We start from the raw sequence: 13,605 nt of genomic DNA, 5'->3' as shown, positions 1-13,605 counted from the left end.
ATTCACATTGATGTCATGAGGCAACAATGTGACACCCTGACTTAGACAAAGTCACGTTCACATTTGTTCCACCCTGCACTTTAAAACACATTCAATTGTTAGCATGGTATCAATTTTAGTATGACTGATGAATTATTTGAGAAATGTGAGTAATTTCAATGGGTTCACATCCTTTTTTTCCCTTAAAACTGTCTTTTAATAAATTATCAAGTTTTGTAATCAGTCTGAATTTCTTTTGGACTCATTGTTTGGTTGGAAACTGTGGGAAAGAATCCACTATCAAGTACATCGTGATGCTGGATTTGTTTGTCAATGGTTTAATTATACATTTGTAAATAAAAAGTGAAGTCCAAAACTGTAGAATACGGCGGCGGAACTGTTTATTTTACAAACTATCAGTAGAGGGAGTTTATAAAATAGCCAAAAGATTGCAGCAAAGCACTCTTTATTGACTTGGAGTTAATCCGATTTGTTGTTGTTTTTTTGTTTTTTTTTTTTTTGGGGGGGGGGGGGGGGTGCACAGTTGTTCAACTCTCAGTCATACTTGTCAACCGGCCGTATTCGGTACGATTTTTGCACATTTTTAAATGTGTACGACATACAAGAAAGTTTGTACGGGAAACGCAAAAATTGTTAAATATAATAGATATTTTCGATTCCGTTTTCGTCATTAAATATCAGCAGTAATGTTAATTATAACAAATATCGCTACTCCTAAAAAGCAAAGTCGACCACAAGTCCGTGCGTAAAGTCTCGAGAAGAAACAATAGTTTCGAGAAGACTAGTTCCGGTGAAGTGGAATTTTATTTTGAAATCAGTTAAATTAAACATTACACAGTACCGTGTTTTTTTTTTTCGCTGTAATATCATTCATATTTTTATAAACATTATACATCGTAAGAACACAAATTCAAATTCGTTTTTTTGCTGTGGCTAAATTCAATTTGTCAAAGAAAGAACATACTGGATTATTGCTAGAAATATGTTGTAAGTTGTTAAAAGTATTGTTTACATGTGAATTTTTGTTAGTAAAATTGTGCAATGAAACATTACACACGCGTATTTTTTTTCCTCAGTAAGGAAAATTTGAGGCGTTAGTAAGGTCAGTGTCACGCAGGTTGACACGTATGCAGAGTGGAACTGCTGTCTCAGTAATTATTTTTCTATTTTTAAGGCATTAGTGGGATGATAATATCAACTTTATTCCGATTCACAGTTTTAGAGTCCCCTTTTAATCATCTGTAAAACAGCGGTCGAACACAATTGTGAAACTGGACAACGTAACACTTGTTTGACGTCATATATTTTAATCCCAACATAAATAAAACTTGGATAATTTGTTACAAAATATTTACAGGACATACACGACGTCTTTTTTTCAACATAAGCCTCCGATATCGTTCTTCGTACAACCTTCACTGCAGCAAACGCTCGCTACGCCTTGAGAAAAGAGCCTCCGTCTCCTCCGCCATTTTGGAGCAAGCGTACCAAACATCTTGGATGGGTCGTGCTCGTCATTCTTGTTTGTAGCAGCGGGAATGGTTAATTTGTAATTTGGGGGAAATATGGAGGCTGAGGAGGAAGAGAACCGTCGAGGAAAAAGGTTGCGGAATCCGGAAGTGAGCTCTTCGCTCTTCATTGTGACGTCACCGCGGGGACTCCGATGGAAGGACTCTGGAGAAAAATATCATATTAACATATTTCGATCATTTTTACCGTCACTATAGTGAGTGGACATAAACATTAAAAATCGTGGATATATATTTTTAATTTCAGTGCAAAGGCGCATTTGTAACAAAACAATTAAAACATATTGTGGCGTGTTTTTAATGCGGGTTCGCCATCTTGTGGACAAGTCTGAACATGCGCTGCATTGAAAACAACGTTTTGTGGTTGTGGGGAAAGCACACTAAGTGTTTTAGAAGCCTTATGTTTAAAAGGCATACAATAAAGCAATTCTTCTCCATTTGTGGTTTAGAGACAACGTGTTGGATGAAGTTCACGGAATTGGGTGTTCAAAACAACGTATTTTTTCCTTTCTGTTCAATGAAAAGCAATGGTCACATCCGTTTTTTTATTAAAAATAATAATTCCAATTCTGTTCGTGGAATAGAACTGACAAAATAATTATTTAAAAGTAGAAAAACAACCAATCTTATGCTTTAAGGCACTTTTCATTTCACTCATGACAAATACAGACGCTCCCCAATTTACGAACGACATACGTTCTGAACGGTCGTTCGATAGGCGTATTTGTTCGCAAGTTGCTTCAGTGCTGTATTGTGTATGGAATGTATATAAGATTTGTACAAGGATGCTTAAGGTTAATATAAGTATGTTTAAGGCTTGTATAAGTAACCTGTATTGATTTGTACTGAAACAAACATTTAATATAATATATGCTCTGTAAAATATATGTACATGTACAACTGGAGATAATACTAAATGTTCGTATGTAGCGTTGTTCGCATACCTATCGATTGATACGTTTTGCCCATATTGTATACTTTTTTTTTATCATTTCAAATAATGTACGGCGTACCACAACCTTTACACGGGGCCAAAACTGGACCGTTTTTACAACGACTATTTTGGCTCAAATCCAATTTGTCAAAACTGGATTTGATCACGGCAAACCTGCCGCCGATCACGGTAAACCAGCTAAAATAATCCTCAATTGTATATACTTTTTATACAGATGATTTTATATAAATGAAATGTATTATTATTATTATTATTATTATTATTATGTATATTATTATTACTTTTATTATTTTTAGTATTATTAGTAGTATTATTTTTAGTATTATTAGTAGTATTATTTTTATTTTTATTCTTTTTTATTATTTTATTATTATTTATAGTATTTTTATTACTGTTATTATTTTTAGTATTATTAGTAGTATTATTTTTATTAGTATTATTGTTATTATTATTATTAGTATTATTATTCGTATTATTATTATTTTTAGTACTATTAGTATTATTTTTAGTACTATTATTATTATTATTATACGGTCGTATTGATAAAAGCATAACGTGCACATGCGTGTTAAGCTACCTGAATTTCCGCTTGTTATTGTTTTTTTTTTGATAATTTAAAATAATGTACGGAGAACTACAACTTTTATATGGGAATTGTAATCATTTATAAGGGCAGCTATTAGCCAAAGTTGACAGGTATGTGTTGGTAACTCGAATATTCGTAAGTAGGGGAGTGTCTGTAATCCACTTTTCACATGACAATTTCAGAAGAACAACAAAAGGTCCGCTCACCATAGTCCGCATCAATGAGTCTTTTCCATCGGGAGCCTCCGCAGGTGAAAATAACGGCTCGTATGAATTCCCTCCCGCATAACTTGACTCCGTATTCCCTGGGCAGGAACGCTCGGTGGATGGTTTGAGGTCGCGCGTCGCCGTACATAACCAGCAAAACGCATACCGCCACTCTCAAAAACATGCTTCTCAACAATCAGCGGTCACTGCAGGTAATCGGCTTCCATTTTCAAAAATAAGACAAAGAAAAATGTCCTCTGGCCTCATGGGGCTTAGTTTGTTTTCTTTGGAGTGGACCACATCTTTTATAGAGCTCTGCTTAATTTTGTTGAGTCTCTCTCTCTCTCTGCCCGTGCGTCATTTTGACCAACGGGTATTGCCGCGCGGAGCTTTCTTTCTTCGCAGGTTCAAGATGTTGTTTTCATTTTGTCACCTTCAATTGTTGAGCGTGTAGACACGCAAGTTATTTCCGGTAGATTTTTTTGAAACAATGATTATGTCTACATTTGCACATGGTGATGCAAAAAAAATTGTAAGTCTGGTGTGTTAACTCGAGGCTCTTCTCGAGTCAACACTAAATTATATGGCTCCGGAACCATATAATTTTGGAATTAACTAGCTGGCTAGCTACCTTTCTATCTATCTGGCTGTCTAGCAAGCTAGCTATTTGCTATCTACTACTTCAAGATGGCGCCGCGAGAGTGGCTGCCTTTCCAGCAGCTGCTGTATATTGTTTTTCTACTTCTTTATTTCCTTTTCCTTGCATAACTTTGCTGCTGTGTTACTTTCAGGTAGTGTGAACGCTAGCGCGAATGGCTGCCGCTGCTCACCCACACAAAAAAAAGGTCTTATCCCGTGACTGTCAAGTGTCCTTGAGAGTTTTGAAAGGTGCTTAGAATTTAAATGGATTATTATTATTATTATTATTATTATTAGCTATCCAGCTGGCTATCCAGCTAGCTAGGTATCATGCAATAGTACTAGCGAGCTATCATGCAATAGAACTAGCTAGCTTTCTATCTATTTGAGTTATCCAGGGCTATCGAACGAGCTATCTAGGTATCGAACTAGCTAGCTAGCGATGTAGCTAGCTATCCAGCTAACTAGCTATTGAACTAGCTAGCTATCTATCTAGCTAGCTATCGAACTAGATAGCTAGCTAGATAATAGATAGATAGCTATCTATTACCTGGATAGCTAGCTTTCTATCTGAGTTATCCCAGGTTTAGTGAACGCTGGCGCGTGTGGCCGCCGCTGCTCACCCACACAAAACCTTGACCGTAAAGTGACCTTGAGAGTTTTGAAAGGCGCTTATAAATGTTATTATAAAATTATGAATATGATCTCAATTTGTCAGAATGGGATCGAAAAGTTCCCATTTTTTCTCTTTTCAGAAAAACATTATATATTCTAACTTCCTCAGTTGATGAATCTGGGAATTTCTTTAGTTGTGAGTTTGAATCCGAAATTTTAAATACTCCATATTTGACCATGTTCAGTGAATGTATGTCAAGTCGCACTGTTCGGATCATACAACTGAAATATGTTAGCATCCCAACCACATTCTAATTCATCTAGATGCACCCATATAGCGGATTTGAAAAAAAAAAATAGCAGGAATGATCGTGTGAATATGAATATGAATACAAATGTGCAGTATCATCACTTTTAATGAAGTTGATCCACATTGCGCAGGTTTGAAACGGATGCTCTAAACCGGATTAATCTTCAAGAAAGTTATTATAAAGTTTTGTATACGGATTATATTTGCCATTGAATTCTACTGCGTCTTTCAAAAAGCAACATCTCATACGTTCCTCTTCCCCCAACTGCGAGCAGTATGACAAGCGTAAATGGACGGTTTTTACCGTGAAAGCGTCTTTTGGGACGATGACATTGTTATCTCTCCAAGAAAGAAGCCAGGTTGTTTTTAGCGCGTCGGGCTTTCTCGATGCTATCAAAAGTCGGCATCCCATGAGGCAAGTCCAGACGGTCGTTTTCAGACGTCATGATACCCTCGGCTTCACCTAAAAAAACAAAAAAACAAAAAAAAAAACAAATGGGAAAGCAGAACGGATGTTTTTTGGGCTATAGACGTTCACCTTCTCCTATTTTGGACCCAAATAGAACTACATCCGCCCTCTACTTGAAACAACAATTTTACAGAGGGCTGTCGGATGTGGAACTGTCGCAGCTTGGAAATGAAGCGGATTTACGTGGGACAGGAGATGCGAGACAATCTCTTTTCCTCAATGGATGCTACAGCTTCGTGTTTGCTTTCAACATTTAGCTTGTAGCAGACGTGCGCATTCCACGATGACGTCCCTGATCCACTGGTGAAAAGGATGCTATGATCCTCTCCTTTTTCATCGAGAACTGCTTATTACAATGAAGAGGGTCCAGAAAGTGCTGAAGATTGAAAGACTGTTTGTGTCTTTTGTGTTGTGTCACATGATTTGATATTTGGGGTTTTTTTTTTGTTGTTGTTTTGACTTAAAGATGGCGTCGCGAGACTGGCTGCCTTTACTGAAGCTCCTATATTTTGTTTTTCTACTTCTTCCTTTGCTTTCCTAATACTTTCATCACTTTGATGCTGTATTGCTTCCGGGTAGAGTGAACGCTAGCGTGAATGGCTGCCGCTGCTCACCCGCACACAAAAAAAAAAAATGTTCTTGAGTTTTGAAAGGCGCTTAGAAATTAAATGTATTATTATTAGCTATCTAGCTGGCTATCGAGATAGCTATCTATTAGCTATCAAACTAGATAGCTATTCAGCTATCTATCCAACAAGCTATCCAGCAAGCTATCTAGCTCCCTATCCAGCTAACTGTCGAACTAGCTCGCTGTCCAGCTAGCTATCCAGCTAGCTGTCGAACTAGCTAGCTATCTAATGCTATATAATGTAAATTTGTCTACTGTGAGACTAATAAAGGCTCATCCATTTGAACAGAATATTAAGAGAGTATGCAGCATTTCAAATTATTGTTCCTCAGGGCGCAGAACCGAGTCCACCAAGGAATTCTTAAAGTTTGGCGAGCCTGCACGAAATGAAGCCAACATGAATTAGCCTTGACTTCCCTTACCTCGAATTCGGTGAAAAAGTGTCCCATAGGCGCCGTCCACTTGAAAAGCTAATATGAAGCTGAGCGGCAAGATTGGAGCCAGAAGAGCTGGTTTCTTTCTTTTTAAGGCACTGCGGAAGAAAAATACCATAAGCTAAAAATTCTATTTTAATAATAATAATATTTTTTCCTCTTTCAGAGACAGCGGTTGCGACAATGGGCAGCTTATTACGTCATCAGCTTACCAAGTGCATGAAAGGGTTAAAAAATGGACACACAGGAAATGATTTGTACGTTGCCAGACTGGCTGCTGCGATTGGTGAGAAAAGCCAGTCAGTCGTATGAAAACTGACATTTTGCGACGGTCCGATTGCGACAACGGCAAAAGGCCACTGGACAAAAACGTGAAAAGGTGAAAATGCACTCACGCCTCGGCGAGGTGTGAAACTTACTAATAGAGAATAGACAGAGTAGAAGTTATCATATTTAAAAGTTTCATGTTGCTCACTTGAGCTATCTAGCTAGCTATCTAGCTGGTTCCCAAGATAGCTATCACACTGGCTACCTAGCTATCTATTTGCTATCTACAGTAAAGTCTCGTTATATCGATATTCAAGGGAGTCCGAAAAAATATCGCTATAACCGGGACTATCGATATATCCGACCCTGTTTGCATGTAATTTTCTCCGTGCGTGCATAGAAATAGTATCGATATAACCGGGATTATCGATATATCCGATATCGATATAACGAGACTTTACTGTATTAGCTATCTAACTAGCTAGCTTGCGCTCTATGAGCTAGCTATTAGCTAGCTAGCCAACTTTCTGAGTTATTCCGGGTTGAGTGAACGCTGGCGCATGTGGCTGCCGCTGCTCACCCACAGAAAAACTGATCATGTGACTGTAAAGTGACCTTGAGAGTTTTGAAAGGCGCTTAGAAATGAAATGTATATTATTATTATTATTAGTTCATGGAAAGACAGCCCATTGAAATATCTATGTTCTGTTGGTTTATGGATGTTGGTGCTTGGGATGTCCATGGACGTGGTATTCAAATCAAGAAGACTGTGTAACTATGTGATACTAATGTATCACTTAAAATTTGCATATACTCTCAATAAATAGCTTATCAGAGGGCGTCGGTCAAGAATGGCTATGCCCTGCCGGCAGTAAACGTCAATCTTCCTGTGTTTTAGCCTTTGTTCACAGTGTACGAACAAACATCTCTGACACTCACCCCATGGTTAAGCCGGTGGAGGCCACCACGAAGAATGTACCAAAATATTTGATGAACTCTCTTGACCAGGCAACCTGCATGGCCATTTGTCGCTCCCTCATCTGGTTCTGCATCATTAACTGACGCTCCAGCTGTAAAATAAACATACACATACTGTGATACCTCGGTTTACGAACCCCTTGGCTTACGAACTTTTCGGTTTACAAACGTTACGGTTTACAAACGTTAAATTTATAAAAAATTTTACCTTGGCATACAAATTTTTTCGGGATACACACGAAGCTGCCACACTGAGTGATGTGTCATTCGCGAACGAGCCCGTTGTCCTAACAACAAAATGGCAGCCGACTGTTTTTGTCCTCTATTCCCCGCCCCAGTCTTCGGTTAAAGCTACGTGATTGGTCAAGAACGCAGCAGTGGGGGGGAGGGATGGTTGAAGCATTAAAGAGACAGGCAGACGACAGGGAGAGTTTCAACTTTGATAAGAAAGGCAGAGTGTAGACTGCAAGGTTAAAATATCCCATCAATCAGGCTCCACAAATAACTCGCACAAGCCATCTGTACACGCGATGCAAAAAGCTATCAACCCAGCTAAACAGGACACAATTGATGAGGAACTAGATAAAATTCCCGCAGAAAAAGAACCTACAAGGGATCATTCCTCAAGATGGTGAAAGAAGAAAGTTACGTTCCTCATCAAGTGTTTAATGCTGAGGAAACCGGCCACTCTATTCCATCAAGCCTTTAACCACCATCACAAAGGTAATGGGGACCTGGGAACGGATTATTCTCATTTTAATGGTTTCCTCTGGGAAATTGATTTTTGGGATACACACTTTTCACCTTACACACTTTGTCTGGGAACCAATTAAATTCGTAAGCTAACAAATATCACTGTATATCACAATTTTTGACACCGGAAGATTTGAATGACACGTGTAATTTAATTAAAGGGTTCAGTGGTCGACCCTGTTTGGGGTGGAAATATGAGTGACAGAGTGGACAGACCCGTGCATTCACTTTTGGGTATGCGTGAAATGTTTTTCTTCTGAACTGTAGTTTTTTTTGTTTTTTTTTTTAATGGTAGCCAAATGATGCCGTCATTGTTCTTGACACTTAGCGACCTCCTACTGTGACCTCATGCGGACGAGCGTGACTTGACCAGCACAAAAACAATCAGGCGAAATCAGAATGCTTCCCCAGCAATTACGTCAGAGGTCCGTTAATACACAATGAATGTACGCAATCAAGACATGTTGTTCTTTTTTAAAACGACTTTTAAGAAGTCGGCCATTTTTTTTCGCTCTCTTCTGAAATCCGATCCCCCGCTGGCAACTAATGTTCAATTAATCACGTGCGGGGTATTCAAATAGCAATCAAATGTTTGGATTGAATATCTTGCGTCGCCTTTGCGCAAATTCTGTATTGGCTGAAATCCCTGTTGGTAATAAGGTAGGGAGCGAGGGAGGGAGGGAGGATTCCTTCCTTCCTTTACATCCTTACTTAAGTTTCTTCTTTCATTCATTCCTTCTCCTTCCTTCATTCATTCCTTCCTTAGTTTCTTCCTTAGTTCCTACCTTACTTTCTTCCTTATCTCCTTCTTTAGTGTCGTCCTTAGTTCCTTCGTTACTTACTTCCTTCCATAGTTTCTTCCTTGTTCTTCATTCATTCATTCATTCATTCATTCATTACTTCCTTCCTTACCCCTTAATTCCTTCCTTAGTTCCTTCATTGGTCCCTTCCTTACGTCTTCCTTACTTGTGCTTCATTCATTCATTCATTCATTCATTCATCCATTCCTTACTCACTTTTTCCTTCCTTACTTCATTCCTTCCTGACTTACTTCCTTACTTCTTTAGATATTTCGTCCCTTCATTAGTTTTTCCTTAATTCCTTACTTCTTCCTTATGTACGCACTTCCTTACTTCTTTCACTTCCTGGCACTGGAGTGGACACATTTTTGCACATTTCGGGCAGTGAATGAGTTAATTGAATAATAATTTCTTTTTAGGGGAATGGAAGAGAAAAAAAATGCCTGTAATAACTGAAAAAAAATGAAGGTCCACATTTTGAGAAAAAATTAAGATTAAAAAAATGCACTTAGCATGAACGCTAGGACGACAAAATTGGATTAAGAGGGATCACCCCAAAAGATTATATGCCTGCAAGTCCTCAGGTCTTTAGTTTAACACCTATGAAATTTCTAAACAGAAAGTTGGCATCTAAAAATAACAAAACTTGAAACACATCATCTCTCTTTGAGTCAGCGATATGACTCGACACCATCAGGTGTGTTGATTTTTGCCTCGTGGCTGGCCAGCTGCTCCAACCGTGGTTCAGCGCATCTGTATCTGACAAATGAAACAATCCGCAAATGACAATCTCTGACTTGAGGTCTTTTTGGCCGCAGGTTCAGAAAAAAAGGATGAATCTTCATCTCAAATGAGTACAGCTGGCATAAGGGGCAGAAAATGAAGGTACAAATAACAGAACAATTCGCCTAAATGGTCAGATCTCCCTGTGCGATACACCTGCGATGTAATTTGCAGCTATGAATAATCATGGTGAATGGTTCTACGAAAGCCCCATTGTGATCTGACTCACCTGAAGCCTGGAGTTGTGCAGCATAAACTCTTGCTGCTTTTTCATGTTTTCATCCATGGACTTGGAAAGAAGAAAACCCATGGTGGCGATGGTTACCACCGAGCAGCTAGAAATCTAAAATAAACGAACAATAAAATGATTGCGCACAAACAAAATAGGTGACGTTGTCAGTTAATGCATTTACTACAAGACTTTTGTAACTGACTCTTTTATACATCGGAAGTAACACATTGGACTCTTCAGTCTTATCTGCATTTAACGTTCTTTTTTTCCGAACTAAAAGATTCAAATGCATGTGGTTCACTTCCGAATTAGCCGCGGCTAGCCGTGTACGGCTAATATAATAGCAAATAAGAAAACACGAATTGCCTCAAAGGAGTTTGTATTGAGGCAATGAAATAAAATATCTATAAAAAGATACGCACCGGGTTAAGTCTTGAAATCAAGGTGACTCTACAAACCCGCGCAGGACTTCCTCATTACGTAATTACACGAATTATCAATGGGCAACCAACCATCATGGATTCGGAATTTCCGGGTTGAGTATTTGTTAAGTTTTAAGAGTAGACTGATTATGCACTTCTGGTTGGATTTTTCAAAATAAAACAAGACGTAATTTTCACAAGAATAGTCATATACTGAAAGACACATAAACACGATTCTATATTTATAATTGTTTGTGGTTATTTTATATTAATTTATCTATTGCTGTACTGTATATACAGGGATCTACAGAATATATGTATAGCTTTTTCAATGATGTCACACTAACCGTGGGTGTGGAGGACACAAAATACATGGGCTCGAAATTGGGACGGGCACATGACAAATTCACACTCAAGGTAAGAGACTGAATAATTATCGACGATAAAATCCGTGTTTATTTATTTCTTGTTTGCTTCTATCTGAATTTGAATCAAATTAAGTTGCAGTTTAGGTATCAAATTGAATACAGTGAGACCTCAACTTACGAACTTAAGTGGTTCCCAGACAGTGTGTAAGGCGAAAAGTATGTATCTAAAAAAAAAAATCCCATAGGAAACCATTAAAATGGGAATAATCCGTTCCCGGGTTTCCATAAAATATACTTTTCAACTAAATAAGCCTAAAAAACTACACAAAACATACCTTATTCTATGTATAATAAATGTGCTATTGTATTGTAATGAAAGAAATACACTGCATTGTATCATAAAGTCACTTTATTTACATCATTTATGGCTTGATGGAATGGCGTTGGAGGTCAAAGGGAATTGCTGTTTGGAAAGAAAGGCGCATTACATGAGGACTGTAATTAAAGAAATAAACTGTGCTGTAAAATAAAGTTGTATTTACCTTTTTGATGGTCGTTGATGGCTTATGGAAGGAGAGTCACCTTCCATATGGACTGTTGGTTTCAGTGTTCGAAAAAAAATCACTTTTCGAACAGGGTCCTGGAACGAATTATGTTCGAGAACCGAGGTACCACTGTATTTTAAGTTTTAAGACTCGCTCTGAATATTCAGGAGGTCTTGTTTTCGAGTTGGTGACGATTCCTGACGTGACGTCACGTCTGTTTATGTGGTGCTAAAACTCAAAATTCTGTAGGTCCAGAAATTCGAGTGACAATGACAAAAACCCTGGCACCGGAGTGGACACGTTTTTTTTTTTTTTTTTGTTTGAGTGCTACCTGCCATTGTTTTTTTATCAGAGTGTGACTAAAACTATCTAACTAGCGAGCTATCTATTCTCTATCTAACTAGCGAGCTGTCTATTAGTTATCCATTAGCTAGCTAGCTAACGTTCTATCTATTTGAGTTATTCCAGGTTGAGTGAATGCTGGCGCATGTGGCTGCGAATACAGAAGTGAATGAGTTAATAAAGGGGAAGTTGTGAGAATTAAATTGAATTTCTAAATTTTCCATGAAAAAAACAATGACTTTAAAAGTTATTATTATCGACATTGGGTGGAAAGAAACAGCAAGCATTTCCCTTCTTGCCTGCAGTCTCCAAAACGCCACTAGATGGAGCCATCCACCTGTACTCACAAATCAAACACCTCCATGGTAGATTTTCTCGATTGAGAAAACTCATTTTAAAATATGAAATGCAGATTATCGATTTTTTTTATTGTAGAGTTTTATGTTTTGATATATTTACTATTTGTATTTATTAGTTCTGGATGCAATGAATCTTGATATGTCCCAGGACATGTACGTTTTAAAAGCCATCCCCACCCTGTCATGCTTTTCGATTAAAAATCACAATGACTGCATGAGGAAGTGTTCAGAGTCAATAAAATCAGTTACTGTTTTTTCCGGGATATAAGGTGCACCCAAAAGCCTTGATTTTCTTCAAAAGATGGCCCTGCGCCGTAGACGCAGGTGCGCCTTATATGTGAAGTCGATTGACTCCAGAAGTAGTGTGTAACCCCAGCCTCTACTGTAGCGCCTTATAATGTGATGTGCCTTATATTTGGAAAACTTTTGTATATTTATGTATTATATTTGATTATATGAAAATTCCTTTTCATTCATTGATGGTGTACCTTATAGTCTGGTGTGCCTTATATATGGAAAAAGAGTGAAAATACAATACACCATTCATTGGGGTGCGCCTTATACTCCGGTGCACCTTATACACCAAAAAAATATGGAATATGGAAACTATTTAATCTTGCATCATTGTATGATCACAGGAGTGTGAAATAAATAACTTCTTCCTCAAATTTTTAAATTGTGCATTTCTTATGACGAATAAGCATGACATGCTGCCTACAGGAAAAAAAAAAAAGGAAATCATTGCCTCACTGAGATATTTCATGCAATAAAAATACGGCATCATGAAACGGCAATGTGGTTTTCACAATAAAAAAAGAATATGACAGTGTTAAATAATGAAAAAAATCAAATAAATGCAATTCAATAAACCTTTATAATTTGTGAAATTCTGTATTTTTTTTTACTTCCGGAAACTTACATTGATGTGTTCCCCTTTATTAAAAACATATCATAAGGGAGTGGTTACTATCAAATAAAATATGAACTAAATCATTACAAAATGGGTAATTTGTTTAAAAAAGCAGTTGGCTATCTAGCTGGCTATTAGCTGTCTGGCTCGCAGGCTAGCTAACTATCGATTAGCTATATGGCTATCTATCTCGAAAGATAGCTATCTATTAGCTAGCTGGCTAGTTTTCTATTTGAGCTACTTTCGGGTTGAGTGAACGCTGGCGCCCACAGAAAAACTTATCCTGTGACTGTAAAATGACCTTGAGAGTTTTGAAAGGTGCTTATAAATGAAATATAATATAATAACACTTGACTGAAATAAACAAACAATTTCTATCTCAAATTAATTGGCTTCAGCTTCCCCTTTGAAACAAATGGAACCCCCCCTTCACACAGAATCAAACACACACACACACACACAAACACACACAGGC

At 37.8% G+C, this 13,605-nt stretch overlaps 2 protein-coding genes across 2 annotated transcripts; both read right to left on the bottom strand.

The window, feature by feature from the left end:
- Nucleotides 1-516: 516 nt before the first annotated feature.
- On the bottom strand, nucleotides 517-4,791 carry rln1 (relaxin 1). Its single transcript, XM_089020867.1, has 2 exons — nucleotides 3,277-4,791; nucleotides 517-1,674 (listed from the first exon to the last, which is right to left on the bottom strand). The coding sequence occupies exons 1-2, from the start codon at nucleotides 3,458-3,460 to the stop codon at nucleotides 1,379-1,381; spliced, it is 480 nt and encodes a 159-aa protein (XP_088876993.1). The 5' UTR covers nucleotides 3,461-4,791; the 3' UTR covers nucleotides 517-1,378.
- A 137-nt stretch (nucleotides 4,792-4,928) lies between these two features.
- Nucleotides 4,929-10,747, bottom strand: plgrkt (plasminogen receptor, C-terminal lysine transmembrane protein). The gene is made up of 5 exons (XM_089020868.1): nucleotides 10,607-10,747; nucleotides 10,182-10,295; nucleotides 7,578-7,708; nucleotides 6,360-6,469; nucleotides 4,929-5,303 (listed from the first exon to the last, which is right to left on the bottom strand). The coding sequence occupies exons 2-5, from the start codon at nucleotides 10,260-10,262 to the stop codon at nucleotides 5,176-5,178; spliced, it is 450 nt and encodes a 149-aa protein (XP_088876994.1). The 5' UTR covers nucleotides 10,263-10,295; nucleotides 10,607-10,747; the 3' UTR covers nucleotides 4,929-5,175.
- Between the last annotated feature and the right edge of the window lie 2,858 nt (nucleotides 10,748-13,605).

The sequence above is a fragment of the Hippocampus bargibanti genome, linkage group LG18 (assembly GCF_051943395.1).
Source record: "Hippocampus bargibanti isolate YZ-2025 linkage group LG18, ASM5194339v1, whole genome shotgun sequence".
NCBI classification, from domain to species: domain Eukaryota; kingdom Metazoa; phylum Chordata; class Actinopteri; order Syngnathiformes; family Syngnathidae; genus Hippocampus; species Hippocampus bargibanti.
Note: the sequence above shows the minus strand (reverse complement) of the source record. Positions and strands in the feature narration are given on the sequence as shown.